The 24,288-nt window shown below is 52.0% G+C and overlaps 3 protein-coding genes and 1 non-coding gene across 7 annotated transcripts; 3 read left to right on the top strand and 1 right to left on the bottom strand.

Annotated features, from left to right (window-relative positions):
- Positions 1-5,364: 5,364 nt before the first annotated feature.
- LOC128115074 (U6 spliceosomal RNA) lies at positions 5,365-5,471 on the bottom strand. Its single transcript, XR_008219972.1, has one exon. It is a non-coding gene; the product is annotated as a U6 spliceosomal RNA (small nuclear RNA).
- A 6,116-nt stretch (positions 5,472-11,587) lies between these two features.
- Smim40 (small integral membrane protein 40) lies at positions 11,588-11,830 on the top strand. Its single transcript, XM_052744002.1, has one exon. It carries the CDS (start codon positions 11,588-11,590, stop codon positions 11,828-11,830), a length of 243 nt encoding a protein of 80 aa, XP_052599962.1.
- Positions 11,831-15,151: 3,321 nt separating this feature from the next.
- On the top strand, positions 15,152-20,522 carry Daxx (death domain associated protein). Of its 3 annotated transcripts, none has more exons than XM_052744309.1 (8): positions 15,152-15,171; positions 16,280-16,502; positions 16,770-17,601; positions 17,695-17,900; positions 18,161-18,371; positions 18,504-18,972; positions 19,066-19,285; positions 20,311-20,522. In XM_052744309.1, exons 2-8 carry the CDS (start codon positions 16,296-16,298, stop codon positions 20,368-20,370), a joined length of 2,205 nt encoding a protein of 734 aa, XP_052600269.1. In that variant the 5' UTR covers positions 15,152-15,171; positions 16,280-16,295; the 3' UTR covers positions 20,371-20,522. The 3 variants fall into 3 exon arrangements, with proteins under 3 accessions (XP_052600269.1, XP_052600267.1, XP_052600268.1); XM_052744307.1 differs by lacking the exon at positions 15,152-15,171 and adding an exon at positions 15,198-15,280; XM_052744308.1 differs by lacking the exon at positions 15,152-15,171 and adding an exon at positions 15,473-15,496.
- A 558-nt stretch (positions 20,523-21,080) lies between these two features.
- On the top strand, positions 21,081-24,194 carry Zbtb22 (zinc finger and BTB domain containing 22). 2 transcript variants are annotated; one of them, XM_052744310.1, is made up of 3 exons: positions 21,081-21,176; positions 21,502-21,593; positions 21,706-24,194. In XM_052744310.1, the coding sequence occupies exon 3, from the start codon at positions 21,775-21,777 to the stop codon at positions 23,689-23,691; it is 1,917 nt and encodes a 638-aa protein (XP_052600270.1). In that variant the 5' UTR covers positions 21,081-21,176; positions 21,502-21,593; positions 21,706-21,774; the 3' UTR covers positions 23,692-24,194. The 2 variants fall into 2 exon arrangements, with proteins under 2 accessions (XP_052600270.1, XP_052600271.1); XM_052744311.1 differs by lacking the exon at positions 21,502-21,593 and having other exon boundaries at positions 21,087-21,176.
- Positions 24,195-24,288: the final 94 nt, after the last annotated feature.

The raw sequence follows: 24,288 nt of genomic DNA, 5'->3' as shown, positions 1-24,288 counted from the left end.
GGAGGGAGCCAGGGGCAGAGCAGGGAGATGGGACAGACTTTAGGAAAGGGGACCACAGGGGGCGGGGAGAGCGAGGATGGAAGAAGAAGAGTGCGTGTTCCGGTAGCAAGAATTTCAATCCCGGCTGTCCCCAAGTGGACCGAGAGACGAGTCAGAGAGAAATGTCCCAAAGCACAAAGGCGAGGTGTCCCTTTCTGAGTGACAGGTGCCAGTAGGGTAAGAGAAGCTGTGTGACTCACCAACGTGACTTTGTAGGTAACAGGCTCCAGGAGCCAACAGGGACAGAGCAGCCAGCTCCAAGGTGACACTTACCTGAGCACCATGCAAGAGTAGGTGGAGAAGAGAAGTACTGGAAAGTCTGGACTGGACTCAAACTCGGTGGATGGCAGAAGCCAGCGGAAACATATGATCCACACCTACGGAGGGTCACCCAGTCGGCCCCGGCTATTAGGGGAAAGTTAAAACAATTTAAAGGTGTAAGTAGGTCCCGGTTGCTGGAGGTGGATCAAAAGGTACACAGCACTGACTGGGAAAAGACCTTTTGCAAAAACCGAAAGTCAGCCGGGCGGTGGTGGCGCACGCCTTTAATCCCAGCACTCGGGAGGCAGAGGCAGGCGGATCTCTGTGAGTTCGAGGCCAGCCTGGTCTACAAAGCAAGTTCCAGGAAAGGCGCAAAGCTACATAGAGAAACCCTGTCTCAAAAAAAAAAAAAAAAAAAAAAAAACCAAAACCGAAAGTCACCATACCTTCTCTGATGATGAGACACAGATTTAGAGATACCCACCAAATTTTGGTGTCTTATTTTCTGTCAGAAAAAGGCTCATAAGCCTCCAATTAAAAGATTCAGTTGGGCCGGGCGGTGGTGGCGCACGCCCTTAATCCCAGCACGTGGAGGCAGAGGCAGGCGGATCTCTATGAGTTCAAGGCCAGCCTGGTCTACAGAGCTAGTTTTAGGACAGCCAGGGCTACAGAGAAACCCTGTTGGGGGGGGGGGGACAACGACAACAAAAAAGATACAGTTGGACTGGCTCCCAGATTGACAACAAAGGTTTCCTAGGGTTGAGGGCAGAAACCAACCCCCAGGACCAGCCCAATACCAAGTTCCTATTATTGTTGAACTAACCAGTTCAGCTACCCTTGTCCAGATTAAACAAATACCCAATGACCCTGGAAACAAAAATGGAAATTGCAGCCAATATTGGCTGGCTTAGAGAGACAGGCATCTTAGTGCCCAGCCTGTCACCCTGGAATATACCTCTCCTGCCTGTGAGGACCTGGGACCTCCGATTTTCATAGGTCTGGTTCTTCCAGAGAAACAGGTGTGCACTGTCTTGAGCTTGAAAGATGTTCTTCAGCTTCCCCTTGCCAGAGGTGAGTCAACCCATCTTTGCTTTTATTTTTTTTTAAAGATTTATTTATTTATTATGTATACAGTGTTCTGCCTACATGCATGCTTGCGGGCCAGAAGAGGGCGCCAAATCTCATTTCAGATGGTTGTGAGCCACCATGTGGGTGCCCTGGGTGCTGGGAATTGAACTCAGGACCTCTGGAAGAACAGCCAGTGCTCTTAACCTCTGAGCCATCTCTCCAGCCCCCATCTTTGCTTTTAAATGGACGGACCCAATGGGAGGTTACAGCGGGCAGCATGCCTGGACCGGGTTGCCCAAGGATTTAGCAGTTCTCCAACCCTGTTTGATGAGACACTAGGAGCTGATCTCCTGCCCTTCTCTCAGAGGTTCCCCGGGAAAATGGATTAGAAAAGGGCCACTGAGCCGGGCGGTGGTGGCGCACGCCTTTAATCCCAGCACTCGGGAGGCAGAGCCAGGTGGATCTCTGTGAGTTCGAGGCCAGCCTGGACTACCAAGTGAGTTCCAGGAAAGGCGCAAAGCTACACAGAGAAACCCTGTCTCGAAAAACCAAAAAATAAAAAAAGGCCACTGAGGGATTGCTGCAAGAGGTATAGACTTGGGCTCCGGAATGTCAGCCAAGAAAGCCCAGTGTCATGCCGGGCGGTGGTGGCGCACGCCTTTAATCCCAGCACTCGGAAGGCAGAGGCAGGCGGATCTCTGTGAGTTCGAGGCCAGCCTGGGCTACCAAGTGAGTTCCAGGAAAGGCACAAAGCTACACAGAGAAACCCTGTCTCGAAAAACCAAAAAACAAAAACAAACAAACAAACAAAAAAAAAAAAGCCCAGTGTCATATACCAGAGGCTACCTATCTTGGCTACCAGCTGAAGGGAGGGAGACACTAGGAGCCTGTCTCAGAGGGGGATTGCTGCCATCCTTCAGCTCCTACTTCCAAAGACTAAGAGACGGGTTGGAGAGTTCCTGCATGCAGCTAAGTACTGCTGCTTCTGGATGTCAGAGTTTGTGGAAATGGCAAAGCCTCTGCGCACCAGTACCAGGTGGGCACTGGACCCCGAATCTGGGCTAAGACTAAACAAAAGGCACTTGCAGCTTTAAAAACAGCTCTGACTCCAGCTTCAGCCCCAGTCCTTCAGATGTCTCAAACCTTTTAGTCTGTTTGACCATGAAACAAAAGACACAAAGGGTTTTAACCCAAACTTGGGGGCCATGGATAAGCCCTGTGACATACCAGTTCAAGCAATTGGACAGGATGGAAGCTACTGCTAGTCTAATGGAAAAAAAAAAAAAAAAGGTTAACCCTGGGTCAAGATCTTATACTCACAGCACCCCATGCCGTTGAGACCTTCTCCAAGGAGTACTAGAAAGATGGCCGTCTAGTGCCTCTGTGACCCAGTACCAGGCTCTACTCCTGGACCACCGTCAAGCCTGCTTTGAGACCATCAATCCTGCTACCCTCTTGCCTGAGCATGACCTTTAGGTGCTCATCTGTGCCTCTCATGAGATGAAGGATGAAGCCAGGTATGTGGGAGCTGTAGTAGTTAGTTACTTCAACTGAAGCAGTGTGGGCCCAAGCCAGGACCTCAGCCCAGAGAGCAGAACTGATCTATCTGACCAAGGCTCTCAGATAAGGAAAACAAGGCCGCCACAAGTTTCTCCTTGTTCGAGGCCAGTGATTCTGTCTGGGTCAACCAAGCAAGTAGCCAAAGGGACTGAAACCAGCTTGGGAAGAGCCCTACACAGTGATTCTCTCCCCTCCCACAGCTGTGAGGTAGCTGATGTTACACAATGGAGTCACCACAACCGACCGGTCAAGGCAGAAGAAGCCACAGCTGCTGCCACCAGACCGACTAATTCCCAGACCATGGACCCGTTAAAATTAAGGTTTCCTTGGGCCTGAGACACTTCTGCTCCCTGCCCCTCTACGTCCTCCTGAGTCTTATGTTTGGTGTGAATACAGGCTCATGGTCCAGCCTGCACCATTCTCAGACCTGGACCTGGGAATGGAGGAAGACAGACACAGGAAAGGTGACAGTTAACTGGCTACACACTGTCACCCCATAGTCCACCTGTTTTTAATACGATTTATTTATTTATTTATTTATTTATTTATTTATTTATTTATTTATTTATTTTTATTTATTTTGTACATTCAGGTTTTGCCTGTGTGAGGATGCCAGATACCCTGGAACTGGAGTTACAGACAGTTGTGAACTGCCATGTGGGTGCTGGGAATTGAACCCGGGTCCTTTGAAAGAGCAGCCAGTGCTCGTAACTACTGAGCCCCCACCCCTGCCCCCACCCATATTCCATCTTGACCTTTGCGCATCGGATGCTCACTTTAAGTATTTAATTATATTGGAAAAAGAAAAGATGTGGGAGTTTATCTTTTGCGACAGGAAAACAGAGTTCTCAATTCCATGCATGCCCTGCGCTGGGCCTCCTAGCTGTCAGGAGCAAGGAAGTTTCCATTGCAAAAATCAGGTCCTGAAACTGAGCTTCCTAAAAAAAATCAGTAAGACAGATTCTGACCTTTGGAAAGAGAGGGAACACAAGAAATCAGACTCTATGCCACAGCAAGGGACCCTGGGGATGGAGTTAATAATTCCCAGGCAGGAATCGGCCAGAATTTCTGGTCATGTTTAGACATCCGTCCCCCTCCCCGCACCCTCACCCCCGGACTACAGAGGGATAGGAACTAACCAGACTGTCAGCCCATTGACTGACAAAACTCATTCTGACTGGGGGCAGCCTAAATTAACATTAGAGGACTTAGAAGGGGCTGGAACTTGTCTAATGTCCGAAACCTTTAACCTAGGCACTTCCCCTTATTCTAACGCCTGCTGTTCTGCCTTGTGAATTAATTCATCTGGACAACAGCGATAAGACTCAGCCCCAAGACCTCTTGGTGGGTGTGTTCTAAGTGTTTCACTAAAAGTGTCTTTTCTGATGTCTTTCTCTTTTTCTTTTTTTCTCATGTATACAGTGTTCTGTCTGCATGTATGCCTGCACTCCAGAAGAGGGCACCAGATCTCATTACAGATGGTTGTGAGCCACCATGTGGGTGCCGTGGTTGCTGGGAATTGAACTCAGGACCTCTGGAAGAGCAGCCAGTGCTCTTAACCTCTGAGCCATCTCTCCAATCCATCTCATTCCTTTCACAATAAGCAGACAGGTTGGGCAGGACCTAGAGGTATTACAAGTTTCCGTTTCTGAGCCACCTTTAATCTGGAGGCAGAGGCAGGCGGATCTCTGTGAGTTGGAGGCCAGTCTGGTCTACGAAGTGAGTTCCAAGACAGCCAGTGCTACACAGAGAAACCCTGTTTCAAAAACAAAACAAAACAAAGTTTCTGTTTATGAATTAAAATAAGTTAGATTTCCTTGGGGATATGGTCCTACAAAATTGGAGAAGCTCTGTCTTACTTCTCATGAGATAAAGGAAACTATATCTGGTTTTGGGAAAAACCTGTTGTTTCTATGCTAATTAATCAGGAGTAACTAAGAGAAAATCTGGATGTGGTTGGGGAAAATCTCAAAAAGAGAAATATATATATGTATATATATACACACGCATATATATTTATGTATATATACACACACATGTTTATGCACATATATACACATATGTTTATGTATATGAACACACATATATGTTTATGTATATGTACACACATATATTTATGTATATATACACATATATTTATATATACACACATATATATTTATGTATATGTACACACATATATGTTTATGTATACACACACATATATTTATGTATATATGCACACATACATTTTTATGCATATATACACACATACATATTTATGCATATATATGTATATATCTCAGATAATTGGTACCAGTCTCTCTTCTCTGTTCTCTTGGTCCCCTGGCTACCCACTCTGCCATCAGCTCTGGCTGGATTAATGGCGGGACCCCTGCATCTTAAACTGTATGGCCAATTGTGTATCTGTTCAGTAATTTTTTTTTTTTATTTTTAAAAAATATGGAACGCTTCACGAATTTGCGTGTCATCCTTGCGCAGGGGCCATGCTAATCTTCTCTGTATCGTTCCAATTTTGGTCTATGTGCTGCCGAAGCAAGCACCTGTTCAGTAAAATTAATGGTCCTTAGGACCAGCTACAGCTGTCTGGAGCAGAAAGAGTTCAGGATTTGACTCGTTCGCTAAGACCAGAGGGGAATGGAGCAGGCCTCCAGACCTTAGCACAGCTGACTCCATGGTGGAAGCACTATAAAGTACTGTAAAAGTCAACACATAGAGGCCGGGCGGTGGTGGCGCACGCCTTTAATCCCAGCACTCGGGAGGCAGAGCCAGGTGGATCTCTGTGAGTTCGAGGCCAGCCTGGTCTCCAAAGTGAGTTCCAGGAAAGGCGCAAAGCTACACAGAGAAACCCTGTCTCGAAAAACCAAAAAAAAAAAAAAAAAGTCAACACATAGACAGCACCACTGGCCAAAATGAAAACACAGACCTAACCCATCACAGTCCATAGTTCTGGGAAAGTCTCTGAATGCACTGGCCTTGCTTGTTGGCTTATGCAGTTCTGCATCTGGCTAACTGTTCTTGTTAACTGAAGTTTGTCAACCCAGAACATGGTTGTTGTGCTTAGAAGCTCACCCTGAGAAAGGCCCGATGCTATATTAGGATCCCAAACACCCAGCGTAGTTGTTGACCGTCTAATAAAGACTTTCTATTGGTTTAAACCCCTGTCCCAGCAGACGTCACTGATGGAGACTCTACAGTGGGCTAGAGGCCAGCATCACTTTGATATGCTGATAGGTGCCACAGACAGTCATATGTCCCTTCTGCCAGAAGTAAGGGAAATGACTCCTTTTGGAAGGTGAGAGCCGGCTTCACAAGTTGAGGAATGCTGACTTTATGTAGCCGCCCCCAACCCTCCAATAGTCCAGGTTGAGCTCATTTCTGGATATTTGGACTACCTTTTGGAGTTCCCTTTGGACCTGATACCCTGGCAACAAGAACTTCAATCCACCGCATCCCCAAGCAGTTTGAGAAACTTGTCAGAGAGAAATGTCCTAAATCACAAAGGAGAGGCCTCCCTTTCCATGTGACTGGGTGCCAGCACAGGGAGAGAAGCTGCCTGACTCGGACAGCACTTCACTGGCAGTGGTAGGCTCCGGGAACTCACAGGAACAGAACACAGAGGTGGCACTTACCAGACTAGACAAGGACAGATGAGTGGTTAGTGCAGGTGGAGAAGTAGCTGAAGAGACGGACCCTAAAATTTAGAATTGACTTGGTGGGTATCAGGAGCCAGCAGAAACAAATGGTCCATACTTCTGGAGAGTCACATCAGCAGCTTGGTTCAATTAGGAGAGGCCAGGCCTTGGGGAAGGGGGTCCATTTGTCCCCTCTTGGGTGTTCAGCACCAGGAGATGAAGTCGAGAAACTGCCAACATGACTGCTACTTTATTAGAGAAGGGTTTTTTTTATTGTAGATATGAGAGAGAGAACAGCCAGAGGCATATAGAGGAGTCTAGAGCAGAGGGAAAGAGAAACAGGCTGAACAAGTGGAAGATGATCAGGAGAAAGTAGTGGAGATTGTAAGATAGGCAAGAGACAGAGGACAGAGAACGGGGGGGGGGGGGGGGGGGGGGAGTAGGGAGAGAGTAGGGGCATAAAGGGATGGGGGTCTGATGTGAGGAGGGCCAGGGTGCCAGGGTAGGGGTTTTGAAATGTGCAACAGTACTTGTATAAATTGGGATGGAGGGAACTTCAAGGCCAGCATGGGCTTCAATATTCAGCCACAGGTACATGTCAATGGAAAGCCATATGTCCCTTCTGCCAGAGGTAAAGAAAACGTCTTCTTTTGGCAGATAGGAACCGGTTTCACAAGTTCCTTTAGAATGCTGACTTTTATCTAACCACCAGAAATCCTTCTATAGTCCAGGTTGAGCTGGGCTTAGACTCAATTTTGGACAGTCAGTGGCCCTGCCCTTTTCTGGGTGTGTGGGGGGATATGAGGTAACTTTGGACTTGACAAGGGCAACCTTTAAATGCTTGGTTTTGCTGGGCAGTGGTAGCCCAAGTCTTTAATCCCAGTACTTGGGAGGCAGGGGCAGGTGGATCTCTGAATTTGAGACCAGCCTGGTCTACAGAGTGAGTTCTGGGACAGCCAGGTCTACACAGAGAAACTGTATTGGAAAAAACAAAACAAAAATCTTCCAAAAAAAACAAACCAAAGCAAAAAGTTTGATTTTAAGATACTAAGTGAAGGACAGGACATGCCGGCTCAGCTCAAGCCTTAATCCTAGCACTTGAAAGTCAGAGGCGAACAGATCTGTGAGTTCAAGGACAGGCTGGTGTACATAAGGAGTTCCAGGACATCTAGAGCTACATAGTGAGACCCTGTTTGAAAAAATTAAAAAGATACCAAGTGAAGCACCAGGCTGCTTTTGTGTTGTTATTTTCTGATTTTATTTTACTTAATTTTTTGAGACAGTGTCTCTCTACATAGTTCTGGCTGTCCTGGAACTCACTATGTAGACCAGGCTGTCCTCAAATTCAGAAATCCATCTGCCTCTGCCTCTCAAGGGCTGGGATTAAAGGTGTGCCACCATGTCCTACTTCTTATTTATTTGAGACAAGGTCTCCAGAATCCCAGGCTGGCCTTGAACTTGTTATGTAAAGGGAGATGACCTTGAGCCTTTGATCCTCCTGCCCCCAGTTCCCCAGGGTTTGGTTTTAGGGCCTTCACTGTAGCTGGTTTTTGTAGTGCAAAGTATTAACCCCCTGCAGGGCTTTCTGGAAAACAACAACATTCATTACATGACTAAGGGATGAAGTATTAATTACAAGACAACTACCATCTAAAAAATATTTGTGGGGGCTGGAGAGATGGCTCAGAGGTTAAGAGCAGTGACTGCTCTTCCAGAGGTCCTGAGTTCAATTCCCAGCAACCACATGGTGGCTCACAACCATCTGTAATGAGATCTGGTGCCCTCTTCTGGCCTGCAGACAGACATACATGCAGGCAGAACATTGTATACTAAATAAATAAATCTTTAAAAAAAAAATATATTTGTAGCTCTTGTCTAGGAGAAATAAAATCCAGAGCCCACCACAGTAGCCTGCATGCTGAATTAATCCTGGTGCTCAGGAGGCAGAGGCAAGGATTGCTTTGAATTAAAGGCTAGCCTCTGTAAGAGGAAGCATGAAGGTCTTTGTGCTCACAGATAGGCACTAGGTGAGCCTGGAAGGTTAAACGCATGCCATTTTTCCTTCAAGAGAAGGAACGAAACACCTGCACCTGCCCAGAAGGCTGCAGTAGATGTTTTCCAGCCTGGAAAACTTTGCTCTATCCTTTCTGGCACTGGATCTTCCACAGGCCCTTCTAGTAAATTTGTTTTTCTCAGTCAATCTGCAGAACCTAGTTCTACAGATTTTACAAAGAGTTTCAATGTTTGTATTTGGCTTATGCTGTTCCTCAAGGAGATGTGTGTGAGCTTTGTTGTGAACATGGGACTGAATTCATTAGCACCAGGATAGTTCTCACTAAACTGTGCTGTGCTTAAATATGCCTAAAATCAACCACTCCAGACATTTGAACCAACATCCACTACGGAGCTGTACTTTGCCAAACTGCCTTCTTGCCTCCCAAGGATTGTTTCTCTGTAGACTGTGAAAGTCACAGAGACTCTGAAAACCTGGGGCTACATGGTGAATTTAAGGCCAGCCTGGGGTAGATAACATTTTTTCTTCTAGAAAACAAAAACAAAAAGAGAGACAAGAAAAGGAGGAAGGAGACACAACTCAGAAGTCAGATCTTAAATTAGGCTGAAGTTTCAATTCTACCACATGCTTAAGTTTTCATTTCTCACACCTATGCTCTGATTGACAGCCTCCCCACCTCACATCCTGTTTATCTCTGCCTGACACTGTATATCTGTGAGAAAGTCTAGCTTCTCTTTGTTTCTCCACTTACACTGGCGTGGCTTTTTTTTGTTTTGTTTTGTTTTGTTTTGTTTTGTTTTGTTTTTTAAGGCAGGGTTTCACTCTGTAGCTCTGGCTGTCCTGGAACTCTATGTTGACCAGGCTGGCCTCAAACTCACAGAGCTCCGCCTGCCTCTGCCTCTCCAGTGCTGAGCTTAATGGTGGGCCCCGCCATGCAGGGGGCACCTTTCCACCGACTTAACGAGTGAGATTATAGGGTGCCTTGGATAGGGTTTAATATGATGAAGTAAAACCAGGGTTGCATAGCATTTCAGGAGAGACCCCAGAAACTATGGGAGAAAGGCCTTATAGGCTGTTGATTGTGCTGGAACTCTTGTTCAGTTGAGGAGCTCTGACCAGCCTTCTGGGCACAGGGCACCTTTCTTTCTTTCTTTCTTTCTTTCTTTTTTCCTTCCTTCCTTTCTTTCTTTCTTTTTTCTTTTTTTTGGTTTTTCGATACACGGTTTCTTTGTGTAGCTTTGGAGCCTATCCTGGACCTTGCTCTGTAGACCAGCCTGGCCTCGAACTCACAGAGATCCGTCTGCCTCTGCCTCCCGAGTGCTGGGATTAAAGGTGTACGCCACCCAGCAGTTAACTCTGCAGCTCTCACATGATTGAGCCTGCATGATAATGAGTATTCAGAGACGGGTAATGTCTGGGGGGCGCTCACCAACCTAAGACAGAGAGCCTGTGTGGCCTAGGCAGGTGTCTCCATAACCGGTAAGGTGACCTGCTGACATCCATGCAATCTAAATCAGAAGCTCATTTTTTAGTAAAAGGGGGACCTGTAGGGCCCTGGCCCCCGTTTTGGGTACCTATTGCCTTGCTTGCTGACTTTGACCTTGATATCCTCCATATGCTCATTCCCTGCCGGGTTCCACCCTCCTGAATGCTTAAGGGAAGTTCCTTGACTGTGTATCCTGCATAATGGGCGTTAACAGCTTAGATACAAGATTGTAAAACATCCGGAACTTCTGCCCTCCGGGGTTCTCCCATTGTGCTGTAAGCCTGTATTTAAGACCTCCTCCCTCCTTCAATAAACGGCATTCCGAATTAAAAAAAAAAAAAAAGGTGTGCGCCACCACCGCCCACCTGGGCAACTTTCTTGTCCCATGTCCCTATAACTCTCCCCTTTATCTTACCTCAAACCTACCCTGCTTCCTCAGAATTGGGCATGAAACTAAAAATGTGAGCCCTCTGATGCTTGGTGTCTCTGGTGGCCATCTTCCTGATGCCAGAGGGCTCCCTGTGTGTCACCTCACCAGCTGAACTCAGGTGCCCCAAGGACAAGCGTCACAAGTATCTGTTTAGCATCCAACACAAACTTCCCTCCTTTGGTGGCCCGGCAGTCAACACTCACCATCCGACCAATCACAGCTCTTCTTACAAACATCTTCAGTGTATTCAGTCCAATTAAAATTGCCCCCTTGACACCACAGGGCCAGAAGTCAATTGGTTCGTTTGTTTGTTTGCTTTTAGGATTTTTAAATTTTATTTTCATTTAATTACTTGGGTGGTTTGTTGTTTTATTTTGTTTCGAGACAAGGTCTCACCTGTGTAAACAGACTCACCTTAGACTCTTAGCAATCCTGCTCCCCTGCCGAAGCATCCTGCAGGCTGGGATTCCAGGCATGCACCACTCAGCCTGGTTAGGTTTTAGTCTCCTGATCTGAGGGCCGCCCACAGAAACCCAGCAGGAGGAAACCAGCCTGCTTGGATTAGAGACACCCTTCCCTTCTCCTTCACCGCAGAGACCAGGCCCACCCGGCCTGTTGTTACAGTTCCTTGCTCCTTCTCTTCAGGCCCTAGACTGGTGCTTGGATCTAGGACCAGGATGCCTGACCATTCCAGTTTAAGTGTCTGTAATGAGTCTTCTGTTTCCAAGGCAGAGTTACATATGGTAAAGCTGGACAGGACTTAGTGCTCATACAGTGTGACCTTTCACATCAGGCTAGGTGATTAAATAATTGTCCTGGGGCAGAGAGACAGCTCAGCAGGGAAAGGTGCTTTTAGTGCCCTGGAACCCAGGTAAAGGTAGAATGAGAGAGCAAGCCCAAACAGTAGAACTTATAAAGAAATAAAAAATTGCCCCCAAACTCAAAAGCCTTTCTCTCCTTTCTAACTGGGTCCTGGAATTAGGGTCACACCCGCAGGTGCAGGTTCATCACAGCCACACCCTTTAATCCCGGCAGTGCTGAGCTAGGCCTTCCAGCCCACACTGAGCCAGCCAGCTGTCCCGCTGTGGGTGAGGATGGCAGAGGAAGGGGGCAGTGTGGAGGAGGGGGACGTGTTCCTAGCATTCGCCCAGGGTCCCACTCCTCCTCGGGGGCCCCTGCGGCGCGCTTTGGACAAGATCTTCCTCACCTTCTTGGTCCTCTTCCTGACACTGCTCATGCTGGAGGCTGCTTATAAACTGCTGTGGCCCCTTCCATGGGCTACATTTCGGGACTGGCTCCTGAAGACACCCGAGGAGGAAGAGGCTCTGGAACTCTGAGCATCTCCCTATAGAGATTCTGTCCTTGCTCTTGAGGTGAGAAAGGAGACTCCAGAGAGACTGGGGTGGGAGGGGTAGCTTAGGTCATCACTCTAAGATTATTTTTGTTTATGCGTGTGTGTGTGTGTGTGTGTGTGTGTGTGTGTGTCTGTCTGTCTGTCTGTCTGTCTGTCTGTTCGTGGGTATGGACACATGAGTGCAGGTGTCCACAGAGGCTAGAAGGCTAGAAGGTGTTGGATCCTCTGGGGCTGGAGTTAAAGGAGGCTGTAAGTGGGAACTGGGAACCAGACTCAGGTCCTCTGCAATACACACACACACACACACACACAATTTTAACTGCATATACAAATACAATGTATGTTGATCATACTCATTCCCCAGACATCCCCTCCAACTCCTCCAGGATTCCCCTCTCTATAAATGAAAAAACACTAACTTTTTAGTCAGCGTACAAGTGACGGGTTGTGTCATTGTGAGTTACCGTGTATGTCATTGGGTACCTGGCTCCTCCATGGCCACTCTGCCTCCCACTCTGGTCCCCCCAGCGTCTCGTGCTGCTTCATGTCCCTAGATCCCATTTCTGTCTCTTGAGCCACCCCTAGACTGCTTCTTCCTCTTTCTAATTTCATGTTCTGCACATATGAGTTCACACACACACACACACACACACACACACACACACACAACTTTGTATACATATGCTATATAAATTTAAATCCAGATTCCACATATGAGAGAATATGAGGAATAATTTATCCTTTTGAATGTAGCTTATTTTGCTTAAGAGTGATTTCCATTTCCCTTGTTTTCCCACAAATATCATGATTTAAGTTTTCTTCCCGCCGGAAGATCCCACCGTACAGATGTACCACGTTTCCTCTGTCTGTTGATGGACACGTGGGCTGCCTCCATTCTTTTGGCTATTTAGAGCACTACAGCAATCAACATGGATGTGCAAGCGTCTCTGTGGCGTTCTGACTTAGGCTTCTCCAAGGAGTGACACAGTGACATGTAGGGTCTCAGGCAGTGCATATGTCCAGAAGCGACAATCTTGGCCCACCTCAAAGTGGACTATATATAGAAGGGCTTTGGCAGTTAGATAAAAAGCCAGAATTCCTCAGGAACTTGTGAAACAGGTTCCTGTCTGCAAAAAGGACGTATTTCCCTTGCCTCTGGAGGAAGGGACATACGACTGTCCAGTGACATGTGTCTGTGCTGCCTCTCAGCATATCAGAGCCCATGCTAGCCTCCAGGTTCCTACAGTCCCTATTCATAAGTACCTGTTATATATTTCAAAGCCCCAATGCTAGCATCCTGTCCCCTCTTACCTCTTCCCTAAACTCCCAGACCTGTTCCAGCTCGGAGCTTCCCTCCCCCTCCTCCTTATAACGTGCTACTTAGAACCAGCATGGCGCTCACAACTCCAGTCCCAAGGGTCAGTGGCCCTCTTAGGGTCTTCGTGGGCACAAGGGTGTGTATACACACACACAGGCAAAACAGCCCCACACGTAAGTTCTTCTGAGTAGTTGCAATTATTGCAAGAACAGAAGTGATCAAACAGTGTAAAACTTACGCTTATTTTTAATCATTATATAATACAGTCTGGTCATTTTCACCTCCATTATTCACCCCCCTCTCACTCCCATGGAAGCTTTTTTCTAAGTCAGCACTCTTCTCCATCTTCCAGCTCTTACATTCTTTCCACTCCGTTCTTCCATGTTCCCTCAGCCTTGGACTTGCTGTCACCTTCTATAACTATTAATTTTAAAAAGTGTATTTATTTTATTTTATGTGTATGGACGCTTTGCCTGCCTGTATGTATGTTCATCATGAGCATGCCTATTGGATTCCCTGGAACTGGGTTACAGATGGCTGTGAGTCACTATGTAGGGCCTGGGAATCGAACCTGCAAGAGCAACAGGTGCTCTTAAAGGCTGGGTCGCTCTTTTCGCCTCCTCAGGCACCTACCTGCACTCACGTCGTGCACAGAGACTTACACCAGCACACACATACATAAAACAAAATGAATATTTGTGAAGAGATGGATAACCTTCATTTCAGACATCCACTCAGGGAAACCCATTTTGAGAAACCCAAGGATATGGAAATTAAATCCTTCATTATCTTTAGAGTCTCGTTAACCATTGAGGACCTTTTCTGGTTCCCAATTTAAATGCCATAAGTAGAGGACCGGACAGGAAACGAGGTGGGTTTCTTTAAAGCGAGTTTGAGGTTCGGTTCCTCTGAGAGCCACTGGGCTTCATGGTCCTGCAAATTGGCAAGATGTCCACCACCTGAGGAATGCAGAAGGCTGCGGAGGTGCAATCTTGGCGCAAAGGGTATTCACTTATCCTGCTTCCTCATCGGCACATCTGCGGACCTCACTGTCGTCCCCATTCCCCCACCCCCACCTCCTTTTCTCTGCAGGTCTCCCGGAGGAGGAGACGCCCCGAGGGGATTTTATGAGCCTCCTTTCATCTCCCAGCGCTCCAAGCGGCAGTTTGCACGGTTTCTCTGCAAGCCCTCGCCAGGTTATCCCGCGCCCCGCCTCATGCCTTGCAAACCCCACCATGAAGCACACACGGCCTTCTGGTCAGGATGACCCTCGGAGAAACAGAGGGCCACAGTTCCCACCAGCTGGCTCGGTCATCACGTCTGTGGTGCAGCTTGGGCAGCGAGTCACCGACAGACAGCAATAATAACAATACCTCACTTGTGCAGCATGCTGTGCTCATTTGTATGCATGTGTGTATGCACCTGACCGTAGGTAGAGGCTGGGGCTGGACAGCCTCGAGGTGCGCGTCGCCTCTGGAAGGGAAGGGCAAGCTCAGGCAACCAGGCGGTGGAACTTGGGGCCCGAGAGAGAGCAAAGTAGGGAGTGTCAGGCTTACACCAACCCAGGACAGGAAAAGACTTTTATTTCGTTCCCTGGAGCCCTGCACAGCCCTAGAGAGCCCAGCTCTTAGGTACCATGCGGGGGTTCCTTCCCCTTCTAGGTGCGGGGGGGCTCGATCTTCCCCGCCCTCTACCCGACGGCGTTGGGGAGGTCTGAGGCAGGAAGCTTCTGACTGGACCAGTGGCTTCGGGAAACACCAGGTGCAAAGAACTCCACGCCTTCCCCGAGGAGGGCCGTGCAGGCCAGGCCGGCGCCGTACGGCAACATGGCGCCCCCCAGCTGCCAGGAGCCCCCCCCCAAGGCCCTCCCCCTTGAGCGTCCGAGCACTGGGAACGGCGTCCTAGGTGGGCGGGGCACGCGACACTTCCGGTTACTGAGAGGACTGGGTTCCGTACCGCGACATGGCCGCCCTCAGGTGTGGCAGGCGGAAACCCTACGGCTTCCGGTTCGTAGTGGGCCTACGGTGGGGGTTGCGGGGGGGGAAGGAAGGCGGAGGGAACCATGCGAGGTTCTGTGATCCGCGGTGAGGGGAGCCTCGAGAGGCCGTTTCAGAGGTGGGGGCCGGGCCGTGCGCGGAGCGGGGGTGGCGGGGCGGGAGTGGCGCGGGCGAGGGATCGGCGGGGCCTGGGTGCTGAGTCCGAGGGGCCGCCGTGTGGTACCTTGCTAGCCCTGAAGGGAGTGAGGCGGCCTAGGGATGAACTGGGGGGGGAGGGGGTACTTGGCGGGAAGCTGAGACAGGAGACTGGCCCCACCTGGGGCTGCGAGCCCAGGTATCAGCCGTGCCGGGTGGTGGGCTCGCTGTCGGTTACAAGTCAGAGGGAGTGGGGGGACCAGGGCGCGGTGAGAGGGAGGGACTTAGGGGGAAATCTCCAGCCTCGGGTCCCGGTGAGAGGAAACCCTGTGGAAGGTGGGACAGAGATGACCCGGAGGGCACAGGGCACTGGGACTCACCTCGGAGCCACAGAGTTGGTGTCAGGGAAAAACTCGGAGAAGCCGGGCGGTGGTGGCGCACGCCTTCACGCCCAGCACTCGGGAGGCAGAGGCAGGGAGATCTCTGTGAGTTCGAGGCCAGCCTGGGCTACAGAGAAACCCTGCCTTGAAAAACAAACAAACAAAAACAGAAGAGAAAAGGATAAAAAAGGGGAAACTCGGAGTGGGGGCGTTGTCGTGTTTGAGGGCCGGAGATAGCACCAGCAGGGTGTTGGTTTTTGTAGACAAGAGTCAGGAAAACTCAGAGGCCAGTGTTGGACCTTGTACTGGGGTTAGGAGTAACAAAAAACTTCACAGCTGACACAGGGAGGGGAAAAGGCAACTGAGAGACCGGAAATTGACTGAGAGGTGGAGTCCAGGGTGGGGATTTAAGATGATCGGGAGGTTTGCCCCCCCCCCCCACCCCGAACTGCTTGAAAGGCAGGCATTGAAAACATTTAGGTCAGGACTAAGCTATTCGGAGACCCAGGGCATCTGATGGGGTGGGGCCCTGCAGGAGGGGCTCTTCCTGTGGTCCCCTTCCCCTTCCAGAATTCTGACCTTTCCAACACTTCCTCCCTTAGGGGGGTTTGATCCCCCATGGCCGCCGCTGACAGCATCATTGTGCTGGATGATGACGATGAGGACGAACCAGCTGCTCAGCCAGGGCCCTCCTGCCCGCCCTCCAATCCTGTCTCGCCAAGGCCAGAAGCCTCTGGTCCCTCTGAGTCCCACGGGGATGGAAGGAACAGTCACTCAGGTGGCAGGAAGTGCTACAAGTTGGAGAATGAGAGGCTGTTTGAAGAGGTAAGCTTCGGGCAAGGCTCTTTTGTTTTTGAGACAGGGTCTCACTATGTGGCCCCGGCTGCCTGGAATTGTCTAGATGAGGCTGGCCTTGAACTCAGAGAGTTCAGCTTGCTTCTGCCTCCTGACAGCTGGTTTAAAGGTGTGAACCACTGTGACCTGTTAGGGAAGAACCAGGGGGAAGGGGACTGGCTCTCTTGTTCTGGCCTTCCCACTAATTCCATGTTTTTATGCCTCCCTTGTCTCCCACCCTTTCCGTGAACTCTCCAGTTCCTTGAACTGTGTAAGATGCAGACTTCGGACCACCCTGAGGTGGTTCCGTTCCTCTACAAACTGCAGCAGCGTGCCCAGTCTCTGTTTCTGGCCTCAGCGGAGTTCTGCAACATTCTGTCCCGGGTTCTGTCTCGGGCTCGGAACCGGCCGGCTAAGCTCTATGTCTACATTAACGAGCTCTGCACTGTTCTTAAAGCCCATTCAAGTAAGAAGAAGCTGAACTTGGCTCCTGTACCCTCAGCGCCCAGTGAGCCCTCCGGTGATAACCCTCCCACAGATCCCTCCTCGGACCTTACAAATGCTGAAGCCGCTGCCCCCGAGGCTTCAAGGACCCGAGGTTCCCGGAGGCAGGTCCAGCGCTTGGAGCAGCTGCTGGCGCTGTACGTAGCAGAGATACGGCGGCTGCAGGAGAAGGAACTGGATCTGTCAGAACTGGATGACCCTGACTCCACGTACCTGCAGGAGGCCCGCTTGAAGCGGAAGCTGATCCGCCTCTTCGGGCGGCTGTGTGAATTGAAGGACTGCTCTTCTCTGACGGGCCGGGTCATAGAGCAGCGGATCCCCTACCGCGGCACCCGCTACCCTGAGGTCAACAGGCGCATTGAGCGCCTTATTAACAAGCCAGGGCCTGATACCTTTCCTGACTATGGAGATGTGCTGAGGGCTGTGGAGAGGGCAGCGAACCGGCACAGTCTCGGCCTTCCCCGACAGCAACTCCAGCTCATGGCTCAAGATGCCTTCCGGGATGTGGGTGTCAGGTTACAGGAAAGGCGCCACCTTGACCTCATCTACAACTTTGGCTGCCATCTCACAGATGACTACAGGCCAGGTAGGAAGAAGCTCTTGGGACGCCTCCTAGCGGTCCTTTAGCGGTCCTTTAGGTTAAGTGGGCTGAGCGCTCTGACCCTGCTTTCTCACACAGGCATTGACCCCGCACTGTCAGATCCCACACTGGCTCGACGCCTTCGGGAAAATCGGACCTTGGCCATGAGCCGCCTGGATGAGGTCATCTCCAAATATGCAATGATGCAAGACAAGAGCGAGGAGGGGGAGAGACAGAGGAGAAGGGCCCGGCTCCTAGGCACCCATCCTTCAGGTTCCCCTAAAGTCTCCTTGGATTCTGGTGAGGTACGGCAGGGTTAGCACCTGTCACAGAGGTCTTGTCTTTGCCCTGCACTGGCCACCAGGGCTTCGGGGGGCGGGGGGGGAGGGGGGTGTGGGGTGTGTGTGAAGCAGTGTGTGGAAGCAGCGAAAGAACCAAGTCCTCAGGGGTGGAGCCCATTTGTGGCCTGCGCTCCTAGCATTCCTGAGGTCCCAGGTTCGAGTCCTAGTACTACCAAAAACTCTGGGGAAAGGGATTCTTTAAGAGAGACTCCTTTGTCCCCCAGGGTCCTAGTGGAACGGCCTCCCAGGAGTGCCCTACTACCTCTAAAGCTGAGTCTGATGATGATGATGATGAAGAAGAAGAAAGTGAGGAGGAGGAGGAGGAGGAAGAGGAAGAAGAGGATGAGGAAGAGGTCACTGAAGATGAAGATGAGGATCTAGAACAGTTGCAGGAAGATCAGGGGGGTGATGAAGAAGAGGAGGAAGAAGAAGGAGGTACATACGTAAGCAGAACAACCCTCTGGGTCAGTTCTGCTGGGCCTCTCCTCCCTCCTCTTCCTCCTAGCTCCTTTGCACAGCCCCCTCTGCCTCTTCCTCATGCCATCCCTCCCCTCTTTTCTTTTCCAGATAATGAAGGAGAGAAAAGCCCCGAGTCCCCATCACACATCCCCACTAGGAGGAACTCAGAACCTATAAAAGGGTCTCCAGGGGAGCAGCAAGACAAAGGACTGACAGGGACACCAGCATCACCGCTGGCAGAACCCCCAGACCCTCCCAGCATAGATGCTGAGAGCAGCGGGGAACAGCTCCAAGAGCCGCTCCTGGAAGAAGAGAGCCCTCGGTCCCAGCTCTTTGAGCTAGAGATGGAAGCCTTGCCCGAGGGTACCACCCCATCCCCCGAGGAAAGGGACATTTCCTCTTCCAGGAAACAGTCAGAAGATTCCCTCCCCACCATCTTGGAAAATGGGGCTGATGTGGTTACCTCTACATCCTTCAATGGGCGTGTCTCTTGCCACACTTGGCGAGATTCCAGTCCCCCGTACAAGAGATCAAGGAAGGAAAAGAAGCATCTGGGGTCTGGACCATTAGAAAACAGGTAACAGCAGGCAGAGATCCCCAGGGTCTGCTGGGAGATACCGGGCACTCGGCAGCCTCGGGCCTTCCCCCATTCATTCCCTTCTGCCCTTAGCTACACAGAGAAGCAGGCGGCTCAGCAGGGAAATGGGAAGAAGGTATGGACCCCGCCTACTCGGTCTTCCCCCTTGACCTCCATGGCTCCTGTTGCTGATTCCTCCACAAGGGTGGACTCTCCCAGCCATGGCCTGGTGACCAGCTCCCTCTGCAGCCCTTCTCCATCCCTGATATCCCAAACTCCCCAATCTCAGTCTCCCCGGCCTTGTATTTATAAGGTAAGTGTTTCCCTGTGGGGATACTGCACCTGTCCCATCTCTGTTTTCCCCACCCTAGGTGTGTGTGTGTGTTTAGGTTTATTGCACAGCATTGTGGCTTATGCCTTTAACCCCCACCACTCAGGAGGCAGAGGCAGGCAGATTTCTATAACTTCAGGGCCAACTGTCTTGTCTACACAGTGAGTTCCAGGTCAGTCAAGGTTACCTAATTAGACCCCTGTCTTAAAAAAACAAAAAACAAGCCGGGCGGTGGTGGCGCACGCCTTTAATCCCAGCACTCGGGAGGCAGAGCCAGGCGGATCTCTGTGAGTTCGAGGCCAGCCTGGGCTACCAAGTGAGTTCCAGGACAGGCGCAAAGCTACACAGAGAAACCCTGTCTCGAAAAACCAAAATAAATAAATAAATAAATAAATAAATAAATAAATAAAAACAAAAAACAGAACAAGGGCTGGAGAGATGGCTCAGTGGTTAAGGGCACTGGCTGCCCTTCCAGAGGTCCTGAGTTCAATTCCCAGCAACCACATGGTGGCTCACTCCATCTGTGATGAGATCTGGTGCCCTCCTCTGGCCTGCAGTCAGGTAGAACACTGTATACATGATTGATAAATAATAAAATCTAATAAACTCATTCATTTTATGTGAAAACGTGTTTTGTCTGCATGTATGTCTGTGTACCACATTTGTGCCTGGTGCTCATGGAGGCCAGAAGGGGGCATCTGATCCTCAAGAACTGGAGTTAGAGATATGGCAGTGAGCGGCCATGTGAGTCTGGGAACCAAACCCAGGTCCTCTGCAAGGCAGCCAGTGCTCTTAGTGGCTGAGTCACATCTTTTCAGCCATCTGTCCTAGTTCTGGTTGTTTTGAGACAGGGTCTCTCTATGTAGTCCTGGAACTCTATGTAGACCAGGCTAGCCCCAAACTCAGAGATCAGCCTGCCTCTGCTTCCCATGTGCCACCACGCTGGCTCGACCTTGCTAGTTTCAATCTCTCTGACTCCCCCTGCTTCTCCTCTGACTTCTCTGCAGATGAGTGTGGCCACACAGTGTGATCCCGAAGAGATCATCGTGCTGTCAGACTCGGATTAGCAGCCTCCCGCTCTCCCTGCCTCCAGAATGTGAGGGATGCCTGAGCAATGGGCTGAGCTCCTCCCCTTTTGGTGTTTGTTTTGACAGAAAATCAGATGTTTTAAGTTTTACACAGACACATTAATAAACAATGAATTTCTTTTCTTACTGTATTCTTGTCTTTACCTTGTCTTTCTGCTGTGACAGCGGCCACCTGGTTCAGGGTTAGCCCCGAGTCTGCCCTTGCTAGCCTGGCCCTCCTCATCACCCCTCCTGGAGCCTTCCCTCGGGCTCTTCAGAAGCCGTCCTAAGCCGCCTTACTTTCTCACTTTGGAGCGGTTGAGTGAGAAGGCCAATCAGGGGCTGACTCAAGGTTATGTGGCCAATCCAGAAGGAGGCGGGGCTTCAGGGGTCCTGTCATTTGCTGGGAAGAGGGCTGTTGGAACCCGTGAGCCAGCGAGTGTCCGCAGCTCGGGGTGGAGCCTGAGGAGCGGAAGCCGGTACTGGTCGTCGGTGGGAAAGGCAGGCTTGCAGGATTAAAGGGGACGAAGGCTTCGACCCAATCAAGTCCTGGGTCCTCGGCGGCGGAGGGGACCTGGTACCTTTAAGGTGGAGTGACGCCCTGGCCCTTTAAAGGAGAAGTGTCGGTGTGGTCGAGTTCTGCCCAGCGGCACGGGAGGGGTGCTGGCCTGCGCCTTTAAGGTCGCAGGTCCGGGAGGCGGAGCGGAGGCGGAGGGCGGAGGGAGTCGGCACAAGATGGCGGCGGGAGGGGCTGGGGCTGCGGCTCTGGTCGCCGAGTGAGGGGGGGGCCGGGGGCGCGCGGCCAGGTAAGCGGGGACGCGGGGCCGGGGGGGGCCCTCGGGCCGGGCGATGGCCCCGGGGCGCCCTTGGGGCGGGGTGGGGGGCGGGGTTCGGGGGGCGGGGGCCGGCGCGAGGCGGGGTCGGGGACCTAGGGGGCGGAGCCCGGGCTTAGCTGGGGGCGGCAGGGGGAGGGGCCCGGGAGTTGCGGGGACACCCCTCCGCCCCGGGGAAGACAAGATGCCCAGGAGGTGCGCGTTTGAGAGCGGCGGAGTAGGCGGACACGGTTCCCCGAGAGCCCCTTGTCCCTAACCTAGGAAAGCGCCCTGAACTTGGAACACTTGCCTTCCCTAGCTGCCCTCTGATGTCGCTGGATGGCTGTACTTGGATGACCGACTTACTCCTTCTGAGCCTCGGTTGCTCCATCTGTCCCATGGGGTTGAAAGGTATACCTGTCCCAGTTGTTATGGGGAATTATTAAGGCCGACACAATGTTTTTATGCTGTGGTGGGCTGTGACTTCCCAAAATCCTACCATTCTTCTCTTTTTCCCCCCCAGAAACCCCCCCGGCCGCCCTCCTCTGTCCTGTGTTCCTGTGGCTGGGGGGGTCTCCCCTCCTTCCACGACATGGAGCCATCTCCTCTGTCACCCAGTGGGGCGGCTCTCCCACTGCCTCTCTCCCTGGCTCCCCCGCCACTGCCTCTGCCAGCAGCGGCGGTGGTACACGTGTCCTTCCCTGAAGTGACCAGCGCCCTCCTGGAGTCCCTCAACCAGCAGCGGCTCCAGGGGCAGCTCTGCGATGTGTCCATCCGGGTGCAGGGACGGGAGTTCCGCGCTCACCGGGCTGTCCTGGCTGCCTCCTCCCCTTACTTCCACGACCAGGTCCTACTCAAAGGCATGACCTCCATCTCACTGCCAAGCGTCATGGACCCAGGTGCTTTTGAAACTGTGCTGGCCTCAGCTTACACAGGCCGCCTCAGCATGGCCGCTGCTGACATTGTCAACTTCCTCACAGTGGGCTCAGTCCTCCAGATGTGGCACATTGTGGATAAGTGCACCGAACTCCTCCGGGAGGGCAGATCCTCAGCCGCCACCACCACTGTCACTACCGCTGCGGCCCCCTCTGTCTCTGTCCCTGGTGCCAGTGTCCCCTCGGGGAGTGGGGGCACTGTAGCCCCTGCCACGGGGGGTTCTGTGCGCTCCCACACTTCCAGTCGGGCCAGTGAGAACCAGTCTCCCAGCAGTAGCAACTACTTCAGCCCCCGGGAGTCCACTGATTTCTCCTCTTCCTCCCAAGATGCATTTGTAGCTTCAGCCGTCGGCTGTGGGAACCGCCGAGATGGTGGCCCTGTGTTCCCGGTCCCTGTGGTTGGCAGTGCGGGTGCCACCTCTGGAAAGTTGCTGCTGGAGGCAGATGAGCTGTGTGATGATGGTGGGGACGGGAGAGGGGCGGTGGCCCCTGGGGCTGGGCTCCGGAGGCCGAGCTGCATGCCCGCCGGTGCTGTGCCACAGAAACACTGGGTGTATGTGAAGCGCGGTAGAAACTGCCCTGCACCAGCGTCTCTGGTTCACCAAGACCCAGAGCTAGAGGACGAGGAAGAAGAGGAAGATCTGGTGTTGACTTGTGAGGATGATGAGGACGAAGAACTGGGGGGTGGTGGCTCAGGGGTCCCTGCAGGGGGAGAGCCCGAGGCTACTCTCAGTATCAGTGATGTGCGGACCTTGACCGAGCCTCCAGACAAAGGGGAGGAGCAGGTCAACTTCTGTGAGTCCTCCAATGACTTTGGCCCCTATGAGGGTGGGGGGCCCGGGGCAGGGCTTGATGACCCAGGAGGACCCACCCCTTCCTCCTATACCCCCACCCACCCTCCACGACCCCTCCTTCCCTTGGACGTGCCGGGGAACCAGATCTTGGTTTTCCCATCCTCCTCTTCACAGGCTCCAGGCCAGCCACCAGGGAACACGGTAGAACACGGGGCGGTGACCCTGGGGGGCGCCTCTGCGGTGGGGCTAGGCATGCCCAGTGGCTCTGGTGGGGCCCCTGGAGGGACGGGCAGCAGCGACGGGAATAAGATCTTTTTGTGCCACTGTGGGAAGGCTTTCTCGCATAAGAGTATGCGGGACCGGCACGTGAACATGCACCTCAACCTGCGGCCCTTTGACTGCCCTGTGTGCAACAAGAAGTTCAAGATGAAGCACCACCTGACGGAGCACATGAAGACGCACACGGGCCTCAAGCCCTATGAGTGCAGTGTCTGTGCCAAGAAGTTCATGTGGCGGGACAGCTTCATGCGGCACCGGGGACACTGTGAGCGCCGGCACCGGATGGGCGGAGGCGGGGCCGGACCGGGACCGGGACCCGGACCCGGACCCGGGGCTCCTATTGGGCCAGCCTTGCAACCTAAGAGGGAGTCTTCCGGAGGGGGTGGGGGCAGTGGCGATGAGGCGAATTCGGCCACACCCCCGTCCCACAGGCGTGTCTGGTCCCCACCCGGCGTGCACAAGGTGGAGATGGATTTCGGCGGGGGCGGAGCAGCACACTGAAGGGCAGGCGGTTGGGGGCTTATCTAAGGGCAAGTGGCCCCGGGGTGTTTCCCGCTGCGCTGTCTTCCCTTACCTCTGTGGACTTGTATATATTCTAGAGGGCGTAGGGTGCACCATCGCCAGCCGGTCCCATTCCTCAGCCCCTTCCTCCCTCGGCATCTCCGAAACTAAGCCTTTTTCCTTCTCTCTTGGGTACACCAGTGCCCCACCTTTACGGAGCGGGCCGCACCGTGAGGGAGTGGGAAGGGGGCCTTTTGAGCATCCCGGAGCCACAGGGTCAGCGGTCAGGTTGTGCTAGTTTGTGCCTGTCTGTGTTTGTGTTGTGGGACGAGGCCTCTGGAGTCCTTCCCCCGCCTGAAGGATACGCCCCTTATTTCTGTACTGTCCCACTTCCCAGGGGGATCCCCAACTGGGTTTCATGAAAGTGGGTGGAGACAAGGAGTGAGTCGCGTAGTGTAGGTTTTAATTTTTAACGGTGATTAAAATATTTATTGGTCACTTCACTTGGCTTCCCGACAACCCCTCTGTGTGTGCTGGGACCTGGCAGGGCCGGGGAGGTCGGAGTATGATGGTCCTAAGGGAGGTGTCGCCGGGAGG

The sequence above is a fragment of the Peromyscus californicus genome, unplaced genomic scaffold (genome assembly GCF_007827085.1).
Source record: "Peromyscus californicus insignis strain IS unplaced genomic scaffold, ASM782708v3 Scaffold_19__1_contigs__length_69161282, whole genome shotgun sequence".
In the NCBI taxonomy this organism is placed as follows: Eukaryota; Metazoa; Chordata; class Mammalia; order Rodentia; family Cricetidae; genus Peromyscus; species Peromyscus californicus.
Note: the sequence above shows the minus strand (reverse complement) of the source record. Positions and strands in the feature narration are given on the sequence as shown.

What these genes read in the sequence shown, in the direction of transcription:
- Smim40 (XM_052744002.1), top strand. Translation starts at nt 11,588, where the DNA reads ATGGCAGAGGAAGGGGGCAGTGTGGAGGAGGGGGACGTGTTCCTAGCA.
- Daxx (XM_052744309.1), top strand. Translation starts at nt 16,296, where the DNA reads ATGGCCGCCGCTGACAGCATCATTGTGCTGGATGATGACGATGAGGAC. An exon ending in AGAGGAGGAAGAAGAAGGAG is followed by an intron (nt 18,372 to 18,503) that starts GTACATACGTAA and finishes TTTCTTTTCCAG; the next exon opens with ATAATGAAGGAGAGAAAAGC. An exon ending in CCCGGCCTTGTATTTATAAG is followed by an intron (nt 19,286 to 20,310) that starts GTAAGTGTTTCC and finishes ACTTCTCTGCAG; the next exon opens with ATGAGTGTGGCCACACAGTG.
- Zbtb22 (XM_052744310.1), top strand. Translation starts at nt 21,775, where the DNA reads ATGGAGCCATCTCCTCTGTCACCCAGTGGGGCGGCTCTCCCACTGCCT.